This window comes from Rhipicephalus microplus, chromosome X (genome assembly GCF_043290135.1).
Source record: "Rhipicephalus microplus isolate Deutch F79 chromosome X, USDA_Rmic, whole genome shotgun sequence".
NCBI lineage: Eukaryota > Metazoa > Arthropoda > Arachnida > Ixodida > Ixodidae > Rhipicephalus > Rhipicephalus microplus.
Genome location: NC_134710.1, coordinates 149,648,324 through 149,673,569, shown reverse-complemented (window position 1 = coordinate 149,673,569; position 25,246 = coordinate 149,648,324). Strand labels below are relative to the sequence as shown.

Sequence of the window (25,246 nt, the reverse complement as noted above, 5' to 3'; positions counted from 1 at the left end):
CTATGTAGTGGAGCTCTGGCTGATTGAAGATAAAGAAGGTGATCTTGCTGTTTGGCTGCTGAGAGTCGCTGTGTCAACGTTTATCTGCCTTTGGTTCGCGCTGCACCGTGACAATATATATATATATATATATATATATATATATATATATATATATATATATATATATATATATACATATATACACGGTGCATGACGCCGGCGGCGAAACTCCGCTCTGAGAGGTTCCACATAATTGCTATCGCAATAAAATGCAAGAAAGAAAAGTAACCCAGAAGAACACTCCGGCGCGCGGAGTCGTCCGGCCGTGTGCTTGTGAGTGCGTGGCGTTAGCCACTGAGCCACGAAAGAGCACCTCCTTCAACGTTGAAATGGCAAGCTAATCATATCTACCACGTACTTACCGCTGGAGATGGCGATCTTGGAGGAAGTATCGTTTTTTTCAGCCCCGCCAGCGAGACGGCTTAATGAGCGTGCGTCACCAGATTGTCACGACGCGGCGACGCGCGCCGATGCGTTCGTCTCCCACGCTTACTTTACCCCGCGGAGGGGGAGGGGTAGACGCTCACGCGTGCGTGCGCTAATCTCGCGGTAGGGAGAAGCGTACGCCTTGGGCTTTCACTGGAGAGAGAGAGAGAAACGAGAAAAAAGGAAGGCAGGGAGGTTAACCAGATGCTAGTATCCGGTATGCTACCCTACACTGGGGTTGGGCAATAGGGGGTTGAAAGAGAAAGGGAGAGTTAAAAAATAAATAAGAGAAAAACACCGACACGCACGCACACACAAATTCAGTCCACTCAGAGGCGTTCCGACAGGCCAGTAGTTCGCAAGAAGCCCAGTAGCGCTTGCACGGCTTTCTTCTGTGACGATGAGTCATGACGATGGCGCAGTATACTTTCTTCTGACAGCGGCTGGTCATCTAACCTGTTTCGTTTATTAGAAAGGTGTTGTCTTTCCAGGTTGTATTTGGGGCAGTCACACAGGATATGTCGAATGGTTTCTTCATCTCCGCAGTGTAGCCATTATGTTGTAGTTACGGGGTGCACAAAGGTCACTGCGCTCGCTGCACAATCTCCGTTTGCGAGAAGGGTGCGCTCTTCGGACACAGTGAAGTAATAGCCGAGATGCTTATTCGCGTTCATCTGTACCACTCAGTACGTTTCGTGCGTCATTTGAGCGTGAACAACGCGGTGCACGCTTGGATCTGCTTGCCATTCTTCGCGTGTCATCCCAACTTGTTGCTATAACATTCATTGTTTCGCCTTTGCGGCAAAGCTTTCACTTTTTTTTTTAAGAAATGGTTTAGTCTTGTGTGGGGCTTTCGTATTTCTACAGCCCCACGCAAAACTAAACTGTTGCCACCAAGAAAACCGCTTTGTACGGTGTGCAACAGTTATGAAATACATATCTTAGAAATTTTTGGGTCTCGTTAAACTAACCACGACTGAGCGTACCTGTCAAACCATATTTGATTTAATGGCAGGATCTAATTACATGCTCTAGCGCGAGTGGTTAATGGCGGGACATATGGCGTTAATCTGCTGATATAGATGTAGCGGGTTTGATCGTGACTGTTAGACCTGTATTTTATGGAGGCGGTGTGCGAAATTGCTGGCATGCTTGTGTTAAAGTGCAGCTAAAAAGCGAAGATGAATAAATGTAATCTGGGTTTCCCGATTTCGGCATCCTTCAGGACACATGGGGCAGTTTGTGGAACTTGAGACCTTATGATTTAAATTTTCTAAAATAAACAGGCGCGAAAATATAATAATAAAGGTAAAGACTAATTTTGCTTAGTTCAACATATTCTAAAGCACACTTATGATTACTTGGACGCTCTGGTGGTAGACAGAGCAGTGACAAGCAGTCGTGGAATCGACGGTGGTAGCAGTGCTCTTTTTGGCTGAGCATAGCGAAGAGTGCGTTTGCAAGGTGATCCGTAAAACGTGCACGACCTATTTTCCTGTTCACGTAGCAACGAGTGCATGATGGTATTCGAATAAAAAACAGTGAGGTCCACCTATGTGCCTGCTCCGACTACATTGCACTGAAGAAGCGGGAGCGGAGAAGAAGTGCATGTACATGTAAAGGGTGCGCGCTGGCATACGTGAAAGTATTACATTTTCGACGCTTACGTAAAGTGCGGCAAGCTTTTTTCACGTTGGCTCGCCAAGTGCGTATGTGTCAAGGTATCGAGAAAGCACTGCCTTTCAAATATGTCTGTAGGGCTTCAAAGAGTTCATCGTGTGGCATCACTTTATACTGCAGCGCTTTGTGTGGCTTAGTTGTTTTTCTTCTGAGAATTCACACTTTCATAGTACGCTGTTCTTCTGCTGGAGTTACTCAGAAGACATGAAGGTTTTGTTTGAAAAGAGTTACGTGAATTGCGTAATGTTACTGGCTTTACTGTCTTGCTCTCTGTTTTTTTTTTTCATACTGTGTGCTGACTTTTGCACTTCTCGATTACACTCAGGTTTACTAACGTACGTGAACTGCAAGAGTGTCAAGCTGGCGATGAAAGTCCAGGATGTCTTTACCACAGCCAAACTGGCAGCGCTGGCGCTTATCATCATCACAGGCATCGTTCGGATTGCGCAAGGTTCGTTTTTGAAGCAGCTGCATGTTTCGTTTTTTTTTGAAGCGATTTTCGTAACAGTGCAGTAACTGGGGCACTGCAACGCTGAGCGTGCTGCAGTGACCCAGCTGGTTCACCTTTTCTTTTAGTGTTCGCAGTGAAGTTTTTATTCAGTGGTGAAATATCTTGCACAACACAACGTGGACTACGAGAAAAAACTTGTATACGCTGTTAAAATTAGGGTTGTCGTAGCTACTAAATGTCCATGACAAACTGCTTGTTCTGCTTGTTCCATATGCTGAATTACTTGTTAGTAACTGCAGTGAGTATATGAGCGTTAGCAACAGTTACTAATTATAAATGCCAGGAAACGTTACCAACGGTTCTCCTGTACTGGCTCCAAAACTTTTTAAGTGTTATTGTTTACTACTGAGTTATCATGTTAAAAAAGAAAGAGCTTTTCTCAGCCTTATAGGTCACGTGGTGAAGCAGTCTTAAAAGCATGCCTATAGAAGAGAAAATTACGGCTTATATTGTACGTTCTGTTTCGATTTGTTCAATATATATTCGCTCATAACAGTTGGGCAAAAAACATCAGCGGGCGAGAAGATAATTATACATAATATCAGAAGCATACGTGACAAATAACTACTTATCACCAAAAGCTATGAAAAGGCTACTGCGCGACATAATCATTACATGTCTCAAGCGTACAGGGTGTCCCAAATATCACGCAGTACGATTTAAATAGGGAGTAACGTCGGTACGTGAAGCACGCTTAGTGCATATTGTTCTAAACATACTGTAGTAGCCGATACTAATATTCTTGTTAATGAAGTTTAGGGAATTAGTCCTAATTATGCTTCTAACTTGACAAGTACTCACTCGATTACTAAAATGCCAATGGGGCATATGTAGGTATGCTCAAAGGACATATAACTGTGCTATTTATAGCGATGTACTAATTACGTGCTCTTTTTTTTTTGCAGATGGCAAATTTAGCACGCTAAGTAGTATACAAAAATAATACGTTACTACGCTCTCACCCGCGAATGGTTTGAGTGTAATCTTGACTTGCTACATCACAGTGATCCTGTTTGAGGGCGTTGCTTCCTTATGCGTGCTGCAGTCTAGTCATGTGCCATTTTTCAAACTTCGCCAGCTTTATTTATTAGCCTAAATATGTGAGCACTTAATTAGGACATTGCTGGAAATAGCGCATGTAAATATAATTGAAACATACCTACATACGCGTAATTGACGTTTTAATAATTAGGGTAGTATTTGGAAACATAACTAAGTACGTAAACCTCATTAACGAGAAAATTTGTAGTGGCTACTACACTACATCGGGACCAATATGTACTAAGTATTCTTCGTTTAACGGCTTTCCCTTTTTTTTTCTGATTGTTCTGCGTGATATATGGGACACCTTGTCTACACAGGCTAAGTTTCGGGAACCGCAGCTTGTGCCGGTGGGGAGAAATATATCGCAAGAAATGTGTGAATCAGTTGCCTTAACTTTCTGTGATATATTATATGTGATGAAATGACATGTAGTACGTAAAAAGTAATGTTGAAAAGCTGCAGTTCAATCGAGGATGCACACAAAATTATCATCCAATATAATGTGTCTGTCACAGGAACGTGAACGATGGATAATAAGAAATGAATTGATGGCAGTGATAGCACTCTTTGTTTCATACTTTGACTACGTTATCTGCCCCCCCCCCCCCTGCGTTCTAACACGATGGCGTTAAAGTGCTCGTTTCGAAAAGAAAAAAAAATCCGGCCTTGGCGTAGTCTGTTGTGAGCGAAAAATTGAGAATTATGCGATGAAAATAAAAATCTGTTCCGATGAGAATCTAGCCCAGGTCGTATGCGGGGCAATTAAGCAGCTGTTCTGCCACGCAACCACATATTGCTTAAAACTACCCTAAAAACACCATGCGATCGTTGTGTAGCGGGAGGAGTCTCTTTAACGCGTATTGCATGGTGGAAGTGTACAATCACGCCAGGTGTCAAAACATGTGAATGGCACAATGAGGGCATGCCTTAAAGTCTGACCTATTACCATGTGTTCATACATGTTTATTAATATTTATCAGCAAAAGCATCAACAGAGTGGGCTCTTTGCTGATTTGCAAAAGGAAGAATCATGGCGTATAGTGCCCCGCCGCGGTGGTCTAGTGGCCAAGGTACTCGGCTGCTGACCCGCAGGTCGCGGGATCGAATCCAGACTGCGGCGTCTGCATTTCCGATGGAGGCGGAAATGTCGTAGACCCGTGTAGATTTGGGCGCACGTTAAACAACCCCAGGTGGTCAAAATTTCCGGAGCCCTCCATTACGGCGTCTCTCATAATCATATGGTGGTTTTGGGATGTTAAAACCCACAAATTTTATCTAATCATGGCGTAGTGGGCAGTTAGAAACTTTCTAGGATAATTTAAAATTGACAGTGTTACGCGCACAGAGGTTCGTTCACCAAGAAGCGAAATCAGGCAAGCGACTGAGAAGGCGATACAAATGGGGCCCGATTATGCTATCACATTCTACTCTTAAAGGGGAATTTTAAGCGTCCTTCAAATTTTATGTGTCATTATGATGTTCATGCTTTTTCTATGAAAGGGATAGCGAGCGAAACATTTGCCGTCGAGATTTTGTAATTCAATTAAAAGTTTGGATGCTGAAGTTGGTACACACGACCTTGTTTTAATCCGGAAACTAGCCGAAAACAATACTGCGTTTTTCACAAACTGCCGCATCTGGCGGGCGTGCCATGAACTAGCAGAAGTCGCGTTTTCTTCGACTGAAAGTGGCGTTCTGACCGTGCTCTCTGCGCGATTGCTTATCGGCAGCCATCGCCCGCGTCTCTCAACCGGCTGTGTGGGCCGTCGTTGCTGCAATCAACAAGCAGCTGCCCGCACGCTAACTACTGTCGTATGCAAGGCACATGGTTGCCCCAGAGCGCTTCACTGCCACGCTTTATAACGTTGTTAGCCAACGGTTCTCGCTGTTGCGCTGAATTTTATCGACGCGCCTGTATCCAACTCTGTTGGTTTATTCATGTGCGTGCTCTATTATAATTGCTTTGGGCGATCAAATACCCTCACGGGGCACGCGTGCATGGGGACTTATTGATTAGCGTAATCGTTTTCTCCTTTTCTCTGAACCGCCTGCTGACTGATTGATTTGTGGGGTTTAACGTCACAAAACCACGATATGATTATGAGAGACGTCCTTGTAGAGGGCTCCGGACACTTCGACCACCTGGGGTTTTTTAACGTGCATTCAAATCTGAGCACACGGGCCTGCAACATTTCCGCCTCCTTCGGAAATGCAGCCGCCGCAGCCGGGATTCGATCCCGCGAGCTGAAACCGCTTGCTGTGGCAGGACGTAGGCATCCATACCAAACCATCCGTACCCATATCTGTACGATTTCTTTAATATTTTATTGTCTGTTTCCGTTTCATTTCAGGTGAAGTCGGGTATCTGCGAAACAGCTTCGAAGGAGAGTACTCTGTTGGCGGCATATCGCTTTCTTTTTACGCCGGACTGTTTGCTTTCGGAGGATGGTGAGTGTAATCGTAAAGCGAGAAAAATTTTCACACGCAACGGCGTTTTTCGTTCCTTTCTTTTGTAGGTGCCATGTTCTCGCACTGTCGTCGTAGTTTTTATGAGAATACGGAATGGAGGTATCAAGGAGGTATCAAGAGATCTGGATTGCGTTTAGACGAGCCTTTTGTAGCTGATCGAAGCGCGAATGCACCGTCTCAATCGAAGGGTAACTGCGCGTTTTCGCAGCAATAATATGAAATGATACGGTTTGCTGAGAACGTCCGATCCACAACGTACGGCCTCCCTTCCCTTCCAGTTCGTACAGACAATGCACTGAATGAGCCATTAGAGCGGTCGCAATTAAATTTGAAGGCCGCGTAGGTATGTCAAAGTTTATATGTGAGAAAAGTTGGAAAAGGGGGTGATCAGTGCCGTGTATGAAATTAGCGTTCGCAAAGTTCCGTTCACTGCGCTTTTGAGCTAGAGTGTTTCAATAAGATGCCGTCTCAGTGAACTTTTGGACGTGTCAACATAAAGCTTGATAATTTCCCAAGCTATTTTAAGTGACAAATGCTGCAGGATATTGAAATTTGTTGAAGTGTATAAATTATATTTTGACTTATTAACTTTTCTCTATACTTTACGTGACAATAAAACAAGAATAACTTGATGCATTGTTATTATATTGCTAAAAAATGAACTATGTCAGAAAGAACATGGTGGAAATATTTCATTGAATTTTGCTACGGTATCAAAGACGCACTCTCAGAAGAACAGTTTCTTTTGTACCCCTTTTATACACTGTGTAATGTACCTTTCGATACTACTTCACCACATATTTTCGCAAGAATTGACTGCTTTACTTGTTCGAACAAGGTTTTGAAGACTTACATAGCGTAAAGAATGAAATTGTGGTACTTTTCTTCAATTATTTGCACTATTGGGCAACATTCGGCAGTCTAATAACAATGCGTACTCAAGTTGTTGGTGGAGTTTTATTAATATGAAAATTAATCACTTTAAATCTTAGATGGCACCAACAGGCTAGTTAATTATACATGATTCTGAAAATCGAAGCGTTCAATTTAACAAAAACGGGAAAAAACAATGATTCACACAGTACAGACGCCTGTGTAGTGTTTATTGCCCAGTAAAGTATCGAGAACACTTCACATTGTCGAAATTCAAGCCATCCATTGTCAACGGATAGTGAAAATTTATTCTTTATTTAGTGTTTCTTTCGATCTGTTCGCGTTAGGCGTAGGATGTGAAGGGAGAGAGAAGACTCAAGAGTTAAATGTACATCATAGTAGCATGCTAAATTGAGCTATATTGACAGGTTAGGCTTTTGTAATAATGAATTTGATATTCACAGCGATAACAGTACTTTCGTAAGTGAAAAGATGAGAAAAAAAGAGGAAGAAAGGGCAAAATACGTAAATCGTTTAGAAATATCGCAGCTCTCTTATTACCAAAGCGGTGACTGATTCACCGGAATTGGCGAAGGGGGAGGTGACGTGGGGATTTCGTGTCCTGTGTTCATGTCTCGATCTCGACCGTTTTAGGGTGACTCAAATTCACGAACAACGCCTTTTGTTATAACTTAATACACACTCAATTTCATGTGTTTGCCCACTGAGATAAAAAAGACAAATTCTTAAACGAATTATTCATTGATGTTTCTTTGAAGATGTAACGTGCGCCTTTCTTAAAAGTACCTTCTAATATTGCTTAGAAGGATTTGTATAGCCTGCTGCCTATGTGCTTCGGGCCACGAGGCGAGTGTGGCTTATGAGTGCTTCGGAAAAGGTCATTGAATGATAGCGGCCTCCTTGCTCCTCCGTTGTGGCTATCTTAAGGAGTTCGAGCCTTTTGCCTCCGGGCATTTTGTTGTTTGTTTGTTTGAGGCGTTACAGCGTCAATATATGTGTGATTGTTTGTGCCCTTGTCAAATACTACTACTACTACTACTACTACTACTACTACTACTACTACTACTACTACTACTACTACTACTACTACTACTACTACTACTACTACTACTACTACTAATAATAATAATAATAATAATAATAATAATAATAATAATATTAATAATCGCTCAAAAATTTGGTAGACTTCATTGTTCTGTGAGTCTGCTGCCGCAACCTTTTAGTTCCTGCTACTTATTGTATAGCGTAATAGATATAGTATGATACGTAGAAAAGGTAATACGTTCAGAGCAGTTTAAAAGCGAATGTTGCCCCGCCGCGGTGGTCTAGTGGCTAAGGTACTCGGCTGCTGACCCGCAGAGCGCGGGTTTGAATCCCGGCTGCGGCGGCTGCATTTCCGATGGAGGCGGAAATATTGTAGGCCCGTGTGCTCAGATTTGGGTGCACGTTAAAGAACCCCAGGTGGTCTAAATTTCCGGAGCCCTCCACTACGGCGTCTCTCATAATCATATAGTGGTTTTGGGACGTTAAACCCCACATATGAATCAATCAAACGAATATTGTGTGTTTGTATCCACTTGGCTATGCAGGAGTAATGACGTTTCTGTAAGAAATATATAGACACTTGTAATGATTAGATGAACGCCATCTATGAACGTGATCTCAGTGTAACATTTTTCTCCTGGTAAAGGAAATGAAATGGCATGGTAGAAGAGGTAAATGTAGATGAACTACTTTGCTGACGATGTTTGCATATGATGTATTATTGATCAGTGCTTCATAAGAAGTCGGTCCAGGTTTATCTACGACATCGCAGAGATATGGGATACTATGATTGCGATGACTTTTGATGTTTCGAAAGATTCCTTTGGTGATGTACATTTAGTATTGACGTTGACTGACAGTTTATTTTTAAAATTTCATAGGAATTATTTGAATTATGTGTCCGAGGAGCTGAAGGATCCGAACAGGTAAGTCTTTTCCGTTTCTTCCATTTGCTATTGCTTACCAGCTATTTTCACAATGAATTGTTGAGCTGACATGTGCAAAAAGTAACTCAGCACAGTTATTGTCGGGATAAATATGTAGGACGAGAAGTCTGATACCCAATATGAATGTTATCTTGCTACTATATCGTCGCGAAAGATTGACTCGGTCTGGCAGGTGGGACAGAAAGGATGACGAGGAATGTCCAACTTCGAACGTCAATCAAATCGTGGGGCTTCATCTGTCAGAACTACGATGCAACCACGAGACACGCCATGGTGGTTTCCTTCAACTTAACCTCGAACGCCCAGAGTTGTTTAACGTGTACTTCAACTTAAACACAGCGCGTTGGAATGCGTATTTTAATTACTGGAGCTTTTTTCCACAGTGTTGTTGACAAAAAGATTCCGAAATATCTTTGCTGGATGCCTTGTTGCCGCGAAATAAAATTTCGTCCAGAAATACGCGTATCGTGCTTACTGGTGTAGGACGATTTTGCAACAGTTGTGGGAAAAGTCCTTATCACTTGATGATCAAGCAGCGGCTGTTCACATTTTTTGTTGAAGTCTTAGAATAACTTGCCGCCTCACATCTGCTTTATATTTATCTTCCAGAAACCTGCCCAGGGCTATATACATCGGCATCACGCTTGTGACGGTCGTCTACGTCATGGCGAACGTTGCCTACTTCACCGCAGTATCTCCCCAAGAGATGCTTGCATCGCCAGCTGTTGCTGTGGTATGTTCTCAGCGCGTTACAATGCGTAACGCCTTTGCTGATCGCCGTAAGGGGCCTCGAGGCAGAGTTTCCCTATATTACGCTAGAGTGGAATTCGGAGCTATAGTGGCTCTGGGAGCTGCAACGCGCGACGCTTCAGTCAGCATGGGAACGATGGGTGCTGCATGGATTCGCCTGTGAGCGGCGCTCGAGTTCACACAGCCGAGTTCACCGTCAGCATCTCGGCGTCCGCACGAGAAACACGAGCCCTGAGCGCGTCCGCTCGGCGCTGTTGCCATGCGGCGTTGGTTCGATGAACAATAAAAAAAAGAGAACAAAGGTGAGCCGGGAACGCATAGCAACGCATCGCCAGGGCAACCCGAGGCACGAGTGGCGTCGGATGCACCCGAACGAACTCCAGCAGCGAACCCTGCTTCCTTCTACATTTAACCACTGCCGATTCGCTTCTAACTTCAGTACAACACAGTTTTCTTCTTTAAAATTTAACCTTGCCTTCACTTCACGATTTGGATATTGCTGACATGCCTAAGCTTTTTTTTTTTTCGCCTTGTGACTCGGTGTGGCCTGAAACGGCGTTGTAGTAAGAAGAAATTCACGAAGTTTGGCAAACCTTCAGCAGTCCTGCTTCATCACCTTCACCCTTTCAGGCTCACCAATTCCACTCAGCTCACGAGGTTCAGAACGAGCTATTCTTTGATCCGGAACAAAAACGACAACACAACAACAAACAAAGCCACCCAAGCATTAGAAGCCGCGTGCACGAAGACTAGGTAAACCCATGTACTATCCATCATTCCAATTTTGCCCGAACGATTGCAGCCCCACAGACAGTTTCCCCTGGTAAATATTTTAGAAATGTGTATGCCTCATGTGATTCTTTTTTAAACAGCCATTGTTAGATCCGCTAGCCGCTCTGCCACAGTATCAACACCAAAACGGTGCACACGAAAGGTTCCTACTGTATTCTGGCTTTCGCTACGACAGGCTATTTGAAATGCTATAAGGCACGTTTACTGCATTCGTGAGTGAATAACGCTATATATCAATGTGTCCATTTACGGAAAACTTTCCGCAGTCGAAGCTCGGAACGAACGACGGCTTATACCGTACAGTGGCGATCAAACTTTTGAAGACTACGGGAGTTCGTGGCCAACAACACCGTGGTGCCTTCTCACGGCTACCAGAGAAGTTCGAGAGCGCGCACTGCGCAAGTGCAGCCTTTCCTACCTGCCAACCTGAACGACAGAAAAATCGCAAGGTTTTGCATACGCTGCGGAAGCACCTAGCGATAATATCGCGACAAAAATATCCATTTGTAGGGCAGTCCACGTTGTGCGCAGCTTTTGCGCCTTGGTTCTCGCGGTGGTGATAAGTCCGATAACACGCACATTGCGGTATTTTTTTTTTTATAATTACGCATGCGGTAAGATTACCGAGCAGTCCTGCTTCTTGGCGAAGCACGTGTGTTTTCGCCGCCGTGACACGTCTGGAACGAAGGCGAAAAAGCGGCGTCCAGCGAGCGCTGCCCCTACAAGTTGAATATTTTTGTCGCGGTATTATCGCTAGGTGCTTCCGCAGGGCATGCAAAAGTGACACCGTGTCATCAGCCGTGTCAGCAACCGTGTCAGCAGCCGAGTACCTTAGCCACTAGACCACCACGGCGTGGCGCCGCCACTCATGAAAGCAACAAAAACGTGTGTGCGTGCCATAAACGACCACTAATGTATTTGTTTGATTAATAAACAAAATTTGATTGAGCCCGTCGTAAATTATACCGTACATGACTTTCGCGTCATGTTTGGACACGAAAGTCATGGACCTTCGTCGTCCGTTCACGTCGCGTAATGTCAAATTTGGTACATGTTTAAGCTAGCGAAACGGCTGCGAGCGCATCATGAGCGTGGTATGTTATCATGTTCTTACATGACACGCATGTCGTCATTATCATGTTTGCACCAGTCATATACCTTCGCAATCCAATTACGTCACGTAACACGAAGTTTGATATACGCGAAGCTAGGGAAACGACTGCTAGTGCGTCATGAGCGTGGCATGTAGTCATTTATTTACATGACATGCATCTCATGATTTCCACGTTAGGGTCTGTCATTTGTGTTCGTCATGCAGTCGTCATACCATACAAGATTTGCAACATGTCATGTGAACGGAACCACCGCAACAGCAGCATGACCATGAAATGTAAATCATAACATTCATAACATACATGTAACCATTTTCATGTTATGACTAGTCACTTATGCTCATCATGCAGTCTTGTTATGCCATACCAATTTTGGTATCGATACCGTTATCGAAACGGCCAGGGGAGCGAAAAGTCGTAGGCGGCTAGACAGAGAGACAGGCAGACGGACGGACGGACGGACGGACGGACGGACGGACGGACGGACGGACGGACGGACGGACGATATATATATAGATAGATAGATAGATAGATAGATAGATGATAGATAGATGATAGATGATAGATAGATGATAGACAGATAGATGATAGATAAATGATAGATAGATAGATGACAGATAGATAGATAAATGACAGATAGATAGATAAATGATAGATAGATAGATAGATAGATAGATAGATAGATAGATAGATAGATAGACAGATAGATAGATAGATAGATAGATACGCTCAAAGTCGCCAAAGTTTGCTAAGAAATGCTTCGCATTTAAAAAAATCCTGTCCTGAAAATTTCTACACAATTTTCAGAGAACTTCGCTGCAATGTCAGACACTACTTCAGGAGGCACCTTTTTATTGCGACAGAAAACAGAAAAGCAGTGAAGGATGGTCCCTTTAATGAATATCTGAGATATGGCGCATCCATGACGTAACAGAGAAGAAGACGTATAACACATACACTAACTAGAAGTTGCACGGGCTTTTGGTTATCAATATCACGGCCTTTATTGAAGGCAGTGATATGGTGTGTTGTTTTGTCTATATATGGTGTGTTGTTTTGACAGTATATGGGGTCTCGAGGCTGTTTTTTTTTTTTTTGGATGCGACGAACACGTGCTGTAGGTCCTCCTGAAACTAGATAGCTAGGCAGGCTAGTTGGTATCTCACATTTGAGCTCGAATAAGCGACGCGGGACCAAGAAAGAAAAAAACACCACAAGTGCTCACTCACAACTGATTTGTCTTAGATGACAGAACACACAGGTGGGATTTTTCTGAAAGAGAGCTCGCGAGGGCGTGGCCGATAGCCTCGTGCCACACATTGGCGTGGTGCAGTGGTGAAATCTGAAAATAAAAAAAAAGTGGTGGCATTTGCTCTGCATGCTGCCTGCACTCCCGTCCCGTATGTGTCTTTATTTTGCGCTTTCTTCGTGAAATATCTCTTCTGTTGGGACATTTAAACAAAACATGATTCGTTTTTATAAGAAATCTTGCGGTCACAGCTTCTACCCACTACCAACTAAATATATACTTCTATACAAACTATATAAGGTCATAAAGAAAGAAGGAAAGCTGCCAGAAGGGGTGCAGGTGATGGCACTGCTCTCTCTTTTTATATGCCTCGTGCTCTCGTGTTCTACTCTTTCATAAAAATTACGGCTGTACATACATACAAACATCGCATCGCGCATGTCACAAGGAGTTGCAAGCCTACCCCAAAGAACGTATTCAATGTCTGTTAATAAAACTGAATTACTTGTCATGCTATGATATATGACGTATGAAGATGTGCCAATGCCTCTAAGATTTCTCGCGTGGTGTGATGCGGGCGATGAAAGAAAACGATAGTGCTTTCAAAAGAAGGTCTGCAAAAGGTGTAACGTTCAATGAATTTTTGTGTTTTAATGGCGGGTGTAGAAACATTGACGGGTCTGGCTGATCTACACGTGACCACATGAAAAAGGGATTCGGTACGCCACACATTAAGACCAAACCACGTACACCCGTTGACAAAACAAGTCGGGACGTGCGAGCGACGACCGCACTCCGATAAAAACTGCATCACCGCACCTTCTGACGTGGAGAGGGCGCATGTGCGTCCTTTCAATTTAGCAGCCACATCTTTTTATACTCCTGCAGCGTACTAGTGATTACATAGAGCGTTTCGTGCGAGGCGTCGCTTTCTTCATTCCGTGACGCGCTCAGTTTAATGGGGGCATGGTGGCGGTGAAGTGTATAGACAAATTCCCCCGGACTTACGTTACGAAAATGCGGTGGCGCTGTCTTGGTAAGCAAAAGACGCCCTGCCTACCGCACTTTCTGCTGGGTTTTCAATGGTGCATGTGGCGTTCTCAGTCAAGCAACGAGGAAAAAAAAAAAAAACGGTATGCCGACGAGCGGTGTCATGGTTGGATGTGAGTCGCGTCTCACAACTTAGTTTTGTTTGTTGGCGCACATTGCAGCCCTCAGCGCTTATGGCGGAAGTTACGTGCAGACGTCGCTATAATTTTACCCATAATGTGGACATCCGCCTACCTGTGTTTGCAAACATGGAATGGGTCTGTACGTGGGTCGCTTCACAGACAACGCAGAGCAGCCGAACTTTTCGTTTAACGCGCTCGTGTTGAACGCCCCTTTCGCAGAAATTGCGGTGTCGGTGTCCACGTAAGCGTCGTTGGTAGTGGGCGAAAAATTAGCGCGTCCTGCGTGGCAAAAATGTGTTCAATATTACGCGCACAGGCTTTCTTTTCCTCACGGCACGTTGAGGCTAATTATGGAGAAGGCGATTCCACGTAATCTCGATCAGGTTCTCGTGTTCTACTCTTGGGCCTGAATCTCAAGCGTCCTTCTCGTTTTGTCGTGGTTCGAAGAGCTCACAATTGGAGTACAAAGAAACAGGGAACGGCGACTCATTCATGAAGACGCTTTGTTTTGTTTTTTTTTCAGCTGTCACTCAGCTTTTTGAATTCATCACTGCTCTCACGTGTTTTCGCAAGTTTCTGGAGCCACGCGGAACGTGTTGTGATTTACATGCTCTCTATAGAGAATATCGCAAGCTTTGGAGAAGCGTGATTACAGCTAATAGTTCCGAAGACTTGCGTCGTTTGGTATCATGTCGGAAAACACCCCTGCATCTTGTTATATTATGTTAATAAACTGAAGCATGCTTTAGGCTCAACGCCTTTTCGTTTCGATGCCCTCGTTCGTGTTTCACTATCACATGATGCGTTTCAACTAAAACGAACGTGCAGAGAATTAATGACGTGTGTGGCACCGGTTTACTTCGGAGACAAGATGTGCTATCTCTTTAATCAGGGCGCAGCGAGTCGCATACACTTAACCGCCACCGTGCCCCCGCAGAATCGAGCGCGTCACGGATTGAAGAAAGAAAGTGACGCCTAGTGCACAACGCTATATGTAATCACTGGTCAATGCCACCTTCTACGTGGCATTGGTCTAGCCGCGCTGGTCGCACTTGGAGCCTTGCAGATACAAAACGACACCGTGGCTGTACTCAGACATCGACATAGCCGCCGTGTAGGAACCAATTCAGATTACATTTTATTTCCTTTTCGTGCATATTTTACATCCCTACATACAGGACAAGTACGCCCACTGCCATATGTATTCATTTACGAGCTCTATTCGTACATGTTTCGCCACAATATCTGACTGCATGAGACCACTGAGGTCTTCTTCGCACGACGCGTCGTGCACATCATAGCGATGCACACCATGCACTCTAGTGTGTACTCGTGATTGTCTGGCTATGCTCTGTAGTGCTGAATAGTTTTAACCAGCAGCACTCGTTGGGATCGATCACGTCGCGGTGGATTTGGCGTAGCTGCCGGCGGTGCACTATCGTCGTGCGCGTAGCTGCGATGTGCAGTGCACTCGCGTACGCACTCATGCTTGCCTGGCAGTGCTAAGTGGTGCGGCATGGCTCTGTACGGCACCACCTTGACTTACAGAGAGTGGTCAAGTTCATATAAATCCCTTCTAATCTCACAAAGAGCTCACTACGCGGCGCCACCCACCTATTCCCGTCTGCTTGGGGGTAAGCACGCGCTAGCACACGCCTGCGCGCGTAGTGTTTTAAAGTGGAAATCGCCATTCCTCGCAAGTCGCGCCCGGGGTACGCGCGCTGACGTGATCCTGCTCACGCTCAAGTAGCGTACGTGTGGTTCGGGATTAAACAGCATTTTACAAACGCATTCGCGTGTTTTTGACCGCCATTTCGGCTATTCTGTACAAAAAACCCTGCGCCCTTCTGTACACTTTTGTACATGTTGGAGCAGATGCGCCCAAGCTTCTGAAATGCAGAAAAATATTATTCTCACCCCTTACCTCTTCCCAACATTTTTTTTTGTCCATACGACGTCTTATTTATATGCGGAATAACCCCATACTGCAGTTTTTTTTCTCTCTCCATTAGCTTTAGAAGGAGAAGAACCGTGTCTTCGTTTAGCAGTGCATATGAGCTTTTTCGCACACCGAAGCGACGAGGTTTGTCGGCTTCGCTACCGCCTTGAGGCAATCATATTTGATTGATTGATATGCGGGGTTTAACGTCCCAAAACCACCATATGATTATGAGATACGCCGTAGTGGAAGGCTCCGGAAATTTCGACCATCTGGGGTTCTTGAACGTGCACCCAAATCCGAGTACACGGGCCTACAACATTTCCGCCTCCATGGGAATTGCAGCTGCCGCAGCCGGGATTCGATCCCGCGACCTGCGGGTCAGCAGCCGAGTACCTTAGCCACCTGACCCCCGCGGCGGGGCGAGGCGATCATATCGCACGCGGAAGAGATCGTGCATGACGAGTACGCAACTTTTGTCTAATACCGTGCGTGAGCAGGACAATACAATTCCACGTTTATCAATTTTAGAATGCGGTGATGCGAAATTCAAGATGGGTTTTGTGGAGCGAGTACAATACTGCCAACACGCGTCATCCGCGTTGTTGAAAAGTGACATGGTATCCCTCCTGTGAAAGTGAATAAAAAAGAAAACAATATCGCGGGATATGGTGGTTATTACGTGTATACATAAGGCGTCGCATGGACTATAGAGAAAGAGAAGAGGAAGGCCGGGATGATAACCAGATATTGGCATCCGATTGGCTGCGCCGCATGAATTAAAAAAAAAAGTGAGGATGCAGTATGAGGGCGCGTGATCTTTTCTCCACGTCAAAAACTTGGGCACATGTGCTTCATCGCGCACCGAAGGACGCAAGGTTCTCTGGCGATTTGTGGAAATAGTAGTGGAAAAAGCGCTAATGCTTTTGTAAGGTGCTGTTATGTAAAAATGTTTTGTAAATGCATATACATCGGCCATACCTGTCGATGCATTAACACCCGCCATCGAGAACATATTAATTGAAAAGCACGTCTTTATCTCATCTTGCCTCCCATTGTCATATATCTAAGTGTAAACGACTGTTAAAAAGCGCTAAAGTTTTGTTTCGTCACCAGCATCAGCTAGACCACGCGGGAAATCTCGGAGGCAAATCACATCACAAAGAACGCCGCCATATGTAGGTGTAAGTCAGCCATCTGTATGATTCCATGACAAAGAATTCAATTTTATTGGCAGACACTCAACACGTGCCTTGGGTGTAGGCCTGTAACTTTTTGTGACATACGCGAAGTGGTGTTTGTATCTTGTACTTACGTTCGGTCGCCTAATCAAAATGAGTTGTGAGTGAGCTCTTGTGGTGTATGTTCTTCTTTCGTGATGCCACATTGGTTTATTTTCGCTCAATGTTTCACTTAATTTTGAAACAAGTTTAGCAGCTTTCCTATGAAGACAGCTACCATTTGGATAATTTTTTACAGATGTATCGACTACAAGAACGAATGATGGATATCGCAGATACGAATGAAATATGAGGTTGATATGTTGTGCAGATGACGCGTGTGCGTTGCACTCTGGCATAGAAGTTTTTTTCTTCTTTAGTGCTACTTCATTCACAGCGAGGTAAAATAGGCAGAATATTGAGCACGCGAATAGTTCCATGTGAGATGGTTTGCGATATAACCATGGCTGGACATTTGAATAGGGCCGCGCGCGTGTTGAGCAAAAGATAGCGCTGCCGGGTGGGGGGTGGGGGGGGGGCTTATTTTGAGAGGCGCCGAGAGGGGATGTGATAATGACGGAGGCAATAAAGTGAGGTCATCTCGTATGTGATAGTGGCGTTTGTATAACGTTTTGCAAATGGCTTTTCTCGGATACTATACTATGCATATTGTAAAACCTGCCGCAGCCGCGGGTAGCGCCTCTACTGTTACAACAGGTTTAAGCCAGGCATATGAGTGAACTGGGACACGGATTCTTCCTGCTTTATCTTTGCGTATGAGATAACCCGAGTTACAATTTATATAGGCACTTCAGAACAAGCCATATACGGTTCGTGCCCCTGGTTTTTTGCATGCTACTAGTAACCAGAATATGTACCCTATATGAACAAAATTTGGCTGAAAATTTTGACGTCTAATTCCAACGTCGTTGATGTCGGACTTACAGAATGCCATGGAAATGGGAAATTGACGGAAGTCGACTGATCTTCAAAACGTGACGAGTAAACGAATCTACACAGTCCTTTTTATTCCCTTCTCATTTCATGGTAACTGTGAGCGATTGTGCGCAAGGCGATGTAATACATAGGTGCCTTGACTGTGGATTCTTTCTTGCATTTTGCGTTGTCTCATTCTCCTACACAGGGAAAGCGGCGATGAGTTGCACAACAGCTTTGCTTTGTGAACCTTGCTTGGCTCCATTATTCTTGCGATGTTTGTAGTTTCTGGTAGCCTATCAGTGATCCTTGTTCATGAATGGAAACGGCCACCACAGCATCATCATGAAGTACGAATGTGAATGTTTACGTTTTTTGCTGGTTGTCATCACGTTACTGCTAGAAAGTCAGCGGTTTTTTGCATTAATAAAGTAATGTACCAATACTTTTACTCTACCATATGGAAATATTGAGTGCGTACAATGGACGTCTGGCAGTTTTATTAGATTAATATAGTAGCCAGACGCGCTTATAAGACGCTTTTGCCAAGCACAAGTTGGAATTCACAAAAAGACACATATATAACAGGGTGCAATCCATGGTGATGATGACTATTAGGGAACTTTATTTTGGTCAAGCGGAGGGGTTAGTTTGAACATTAATCTGTTGGTGAGTTTTAGCATTTATAAGTGGGCACAACTCAGACGTGGGAAGCTACAAAAGCTGCAGCTCCAAATTATCGCTTGGAAGAACGAGCTCTTGTGTCCGTGTTCGGACGCCCTGTCTCCTTAATATGAGTACTTGCCAACTAGCTCAGCTGTCTGTTGTTATAATCCTCTGGATTCTCCTTGCACTCTTCACTTTCCTTTTGCCTTTTTGTCCCTGAAAGAAATGCATTCGGGCGTGTCATTTACTGCAAATATTTCTTGAGGACTGTTGCCAAAGAGGGCAACAGTGCATTATTTCAATTGACATTTTGAAGTCTGCTCATTGGCCCGCTTTCTTCCTTTCGGGCTGTAGTGAATGGCAGCCACCTTACATTGCATTTCTTAAGAGTATACTTGTTTTTTGGCTGTTGTTGGTTAAACGTTGCGTTAAAACGAGGGGCGTGAGTAAGGGAAACATAAACAGAAAAAAAGTGATCGTTCAGGTTTTTTAGTTTTTAAATGCAAAGCATTTCTTATCGAACTTCGGCGAATGTGAGCGTATCTATGGATGGATAGATGGATAGATGCATGCATTGTTGGTCCATCCATCCATCCATCCATCCATCCATCCATCCATCCATCCATCCATCCATCCATCCATCCATCCATCCATCCATCCATCCATCCATCCATCCATCCATCCATCCATAAATACATACATACATACATACATACATACATACATACATACATACATACATACATACATACATACATACATACATACATACATACATACATACATACATCCGCCCGTCCATCCATTCATTTATCCGTCCGTCCGTCCGTCCGTCCATCCATCCATCCATCCATCCATCCATCCATCCATCCATCCATCCATCCATCCATCCATCCATCCATCCATCCATCCATCCGCCTACGACTTTTAGCTCTCCTGGCCGTTTTGATAATCGTATCGATACCAAAATTGGCATGTCATAAGGTGACTGTATGACAAGCATCGGTGACTATTCATAACAAAAAAAAACTATGACATGGATGTCATGAATTTCATGACTTACATTTCGTAGTCCTGCTGATCTTGCTGGTTTCGTTCAAATGACATAGTGCAAAACTGGTGTATGGTATGACATGATTGCATGGCGAACATAAGTGACAGACCCTAACGTTGAAATCATCTCATGCATGTCAAGTAAGACATAAGTACACGCCACGCTCATTGTGCGCACTGCGCACGGTCGTTTCGTTAGTTTCACATATACAAAACTTGGTATTACGAGACGTGAATGGATGACGAAAGTGTATCACTGGTGCAAACATGATAATCATGAAATGCGTGTCATGAAATAACATCACTACCTGCTACGCTTAAGATGCGCTCGCGGCCGTTTCGCTAGCTTCACATATACCAAATTTCGTATTACGTGACTCCAACGATTGACGAAGGTAAATGACACGTCCAAACATGATAATCATGTCATTCGTGTCCTGTAAATTATTACTACATGCTACGCTCATAGTGCGCTCGCGGTCGTTTTGCTAGCTTTTAATATACCAAATTTAGTGTTACGTGACGTCAATGGATGGCGAGGTATTTGACTGATTCAAACATGATAATGATGACATGCGTGTCATGTAAGAACATGAATATGTGTGTGCTCGTGTTCGTTTCGCTAGCTTCCCATATACAATATTTGGTATTACGTGACGTGAGTGGACGACGAAGGTAAATGACACGTCCAAACGTATTATTCATGACATGCGTGTTACGTAAACATGACTTCATGCTACGCTCATAGCCCGCTCGCAGCAGTTTCGCTAGCTCCACATTTAACAAATTTGGTATCACCTGACGTTCATAGACGACGAAGGTAAATGACACGTCCAAACATGATAATCATGACATAGAATTGATGTACGGCATAATTTAGGTCCGCCTCGTGACGTTGTGCTGATGTTGAAGTGACATATCAACCTTCCTCATACGTTCTTCGTGTATCATCGATATCCATTGTACGTGGGATATGCTAATTTGTGTTTGTCTTCTTTGGCCTTCTAATTATTCTGTCCACGCATAGATGGGATATTTGCCAGAAAACAGTTACTATTTAATCACAACGATGCTCCTGTTTTTTTTTTTTTCAGACGTTTGCGCAGCGTACAATTGGTGTCGTAGCATGGATCATGCCGGTGTTTGTCAGCTTGTCAACCTTCGGAGGCCTGAACGGAATCATGTTTACTATTGCAAGGTGAGTACCGGTATCAATAGCGTGAAAGGCTAAGAAACGACGAGTAGCACGGTGAAACGAGGCGCGCTAAAAACCAAACAATAATTAAGAGAAGGTAAAAAGACAATGTGTGGCTTTCGGTTTGCATATTTTCTTTTTTTTTTCATATCGAATCCAATTTTGTTATGTCACATAAAGTGTACATTACTTCTGTAACTCGTATTGGAGTAATTGTTTCCCCTGCGAGGACTTGTATTTTTCAAATGCTTATTTTCGGACTTAGTTGGAAGTGACAAAGAGCAAAAATGCCATAGCTCTCGGAAATGCTCTGTGGCGCATGTTCCAGATGGTAGCATTTGTCGCGTCACCGCCGCTTTCGCCACATTTGCCTACTGCTTGTAAGAGAAGAATTGAACGAAAGCACCGTATCTTCTATCTAAACCTTGTATTTAGTACCGAATTCTAGTTTCTACAGAAAACATGAAAAAAAAAAACTCCCAAGCATTTCCACCAGGGTGAACATGGTTAAGTGAGAATGGACGGGGTGATGCTATGCTAGTTAAAATACGTTGGAATTCGCCAGTGAGTTAACGTAAACTCCTCCGTGGGCCAATGAGGGTGGCGACTTGGGCTTGTTGGTATGGTTGCATGATGATGGATGGTAGCGCAGACAACGAACTATGTGCCTTCTCTTGTCCGTGTTCGTTGTCTGCGCTACCATCCATCATCATGCATCCTCCGTGGGATCACATTGCGATTCCCAGGAACCATTAGACCCTCTCGGGAAATCTTGGTCGGGAAATCTTGGTGAGTTTACGCGTATATGTGAGAGTGAATTCGCACTATAATAATGTTTATGTCCGCGGCCCGCTTGCGCACGGCATCACGGGCCCTTCGCCGCGCTGCCTTGTCTTCAACCGGCGTGACATCTTCAACGACGCGTGCAGTGCTCGCATTCGATTGCGTTGTATTCGTTGTTGGAGGCATCGCAGTCGAGGTTGATGCCTGCGATGGATCCATACCTATGACGACTTGCCGATCTCGAGCAAGTCGTGGCTGCGCGGGCGCGCGCAGTTACGGAGCGGAGGGCGGAGCGCGCGCAATCACGTGGTGTGTGACGTCGCTGTGCCGTTGCTACAGACGCTCCTCTCCGCTCCTCGCGCCGTTGCTAGGGGAGAGGAGGAGGTGCACCGTGGATGGCGGATTCAGGGTCGCTTATAAAGTGCATTCGCACTAAAAAGATAGTTAGGCCGTTTCAAGCCGTGGCTTTCAGGATATATTTTGGCAGAACCCGAATAAGTGCACACCCCGCGGTAGTGGTATAGCCATGGATTCGCCTAGCTCGGCAAGACTGAGATATGCTACACGCCTATGCGCCGCTGCTGCACCATCTGCTAATTCTCGTCTCCTCGAAAAGATTAACTCGTAGCAAGCTCTTGAGGATTGCATCCTGTGTAGAAGCTGTGAGTCGGTTGTAAAACAGAGTACTATTTGTTGATTGCCTCGATGAGAAACACCACAGGCTCGCCCCACCGCGGTGGTCTTGTGGCTAAGGTACTCGGCTGCAGACCTGCGGGTCGCGGGACCGAATCTCAGCTGTGGAGCCTGCGTTTTCGACGGAGGCGAAAATGCTGTAGGCCCGTGTGCTCAGAATTGGGTGCTTATTAAAAACCCCAAGTGGTTGAAATTTCCGGAGCCCGCCATTACGGCGTCTCTCATAATCATATGGTAGTTTTGAGACGTTAAACCGCCCGTATCATTATCACAAACACCACCGGCTCCTTGGCCACCATTTTAAATTTTCGGCTTGACCTTTAAATCGCTAAGCGCAAGTAAGTGGGCTAGTTATTTCTGAACAACATTATGATACTTCTTCCCGTGCACAAAGAACGACTGAATTGCATTGCACAGGAACAGATTTTTTTACGGGAAGGGGGGGGGCGAGGCGAAGCCGCTAGTGCTCGTATAATCTATAAAAGAACATGTACCAGGCTGCGCTTATCAAATGGGACAAAACCACACGTAGCTAAAGATTTAGAGCTCACGCACACACTTGCTCTTGCCTCCCACTCTAGTTGATTCGACAAGGAAATTATCTCTGAGGTAATCTTTGTTATGTTTCCCGAGCACTACATGTGGAGCACTGACGCAAATGGCTTTTTCATTGTCGACATCAAGCGCAAAATAATGTCCCGTGCTTTCTGAGAGCGGTATTTGCACAATGCGTGTTGTTCACAGGCTTTGGGTGTTGGCTTGTGCGAGCAATGACGAATAAGTTTAGCCAAATGGCCACCACCACCTATAGACTGATTGATATGTGCGGTTCAACGTCCCAAAACCTCCATATGAATATGAAAGATGCTGAGTGGAGGGCTCCGGAAATTTCGACCGCCTGGAGTTCTTTAACGTGCACCCAAATGTGAGCACATTGGCCTACAACATTTCCGCCTACATCGAAAATGCAGCCGCCGCAGCCGGGATTCGAACCCGCGACTTGCGGGTCAGCAGCCGAGTACCTTAGCCACTAGACCACCGGGGTGGGGCCGTAGAGAAGTTGTATTCCTGCAAATCTTTATTATTATAAAAAGCGTTCATTAATGCAACGGCGTGTTTGGCCCAATAAATATTTATCACAGTAGATGGGGAATGCTGTAAACCGCACCCACTTCAATTTCAATGGGGGCTTTGGCGTGCTTTGTATTGAATGCTTTATATCTGGCGTTTGTAGGATCTACTTCTATTCCTCGAGTGCTTTTTGTGCCATGAAAGATGTATCGTAATGCGGTTTACATCACGTGGTTTATACTGTAGTGCAGCCAGAGTATGACTGTCAGCGAAGCGAAGAAGCGTACCGCTTTCACCATAGGCGTGCGAAGGGTTCACCATCACAGAGAGGGGAGGCGAATTTTAATGTTAGCCCCCCCCCCCCACCCCATTGTCGGTCAAGCCGAAGTAACATTACTGATGTATTATTTATGGAATACTGTGGGCCTTTTCAGTACTATGCAGGGGAGGGGGTACAAAACGAGGAGACTTCACATATACTTCAGCATTAGGAAAGAAAAAGGAAAATCATCAATACAAAGCAACCATGATGGTTACAAAAAAAAAAACAATAAATGAACCAGGCACATAAGTATTTCGCCGGATGTTGTGGGGTCTCGACATGAAGAGAGCGCCACGCTCTTGGAGTGAACGGATGCAATTGACGCGGCCGGAACGAACTAAAGCAACACACATTTATTGAACTACTTTAAAACGATGATATCGCCAGCAGAATTATTATACATATTGTGATCAACACGCTCAACAACCTTACAAAATATTTCACTACACTCAACAACATAACAAAAAAAAGTGGCCCCGTATCTGCATGTAATCTGCAAATGTCGTCGAAAGACGATATAGTCTTGCGTGTGGAGAGTGTGAACAAAACATTTATATGATGTTGTGCTCAAGAAAATTGGTGAATGTCATATTGGAGGCACTGCATTAAAGTGCCTCGAGCGGGCAGCGGAGGCGAACGAGCGCATCAAGTCACGTGAGACATGAGCGCCATCTGGCAATTTTTTTGGAAAACAAGCCCGTGGCCCTGAGACGGGCGTGCGCGTCCGTCTCAGAGGTGATAAGGTGTAGAACGCATGGCGACGCGTAGGGGCCACTAGCGTGCCTTCTTAGCAAAGCGTTGGAAACACTCGCCTTTCCGTGCAAGCGTTGGATAGTCAGCGCCGCGTGATAAGCGCTACGGTCGTTAGAATTACCTATGTATGCCTTTTCTAGTAAATGATCAACATGCAGAATACATATGTGTTGTTATGGTGCCTCAGATATGCGCAATAATTGCTTTTTGATTGACAATCGCACACGTATGAACGCTGATTCTTGAGCAACATTGGTGGGCGCTGCGGATGGGGTCGGCCGTTCGGGGTATCGGCTGGTGATGTTTAAAGTACCCGGTCCGCGGCAACGGTGGACAAACAGACAAATGTACAGACAGACAGACCAAAGTTTTTGCGTCGAAGGTCCCCAAGAAATACTATCGTCTTTAATACAAGAGCACACATAAGGAGGATTTGCCAATGCTTGGCTACACGGAGTCAGGAGACGGTGGAGGGCGAGCCGG

At 44.7% G+C, this 25,246-nt stretch overlaps 1 protein-coding gene across 1 annotated transcript in view; it reads left to right on the top strand.

Moving 5' to 3' along the window:
* The window catches only part of LOC119177023 (large neutral amino acids transporter small subunit 2), an 87,988-nt gene that overhangs the window by 52,639 nt on the left and 10,103 nt on the right, over nt 1-25,246 (top strand). Inside the window, exons 2-6 of the mRNA XM_037428373.2 lie at nt 2,474-2,599; nt 6,055-6,151; nt 8,992-9,036; nt 9,667-9,790; nt 21,041-21,144. Coding sequence (XP_037284270.1) covers nt 2,474-2,599; nt 6,055-6,151; nt 8,992-9,036; nt 9,667-9,790; nt 21,041-21,144 — 496 coding nt within the window. The remainder of the gene's footprint in view (nt 1-2,473; nt 2,600-6,054; nt 6,152-8,991; nt 9,037-9,666; nt 9,791-21,040; nt 21,145-25,246) is intronic.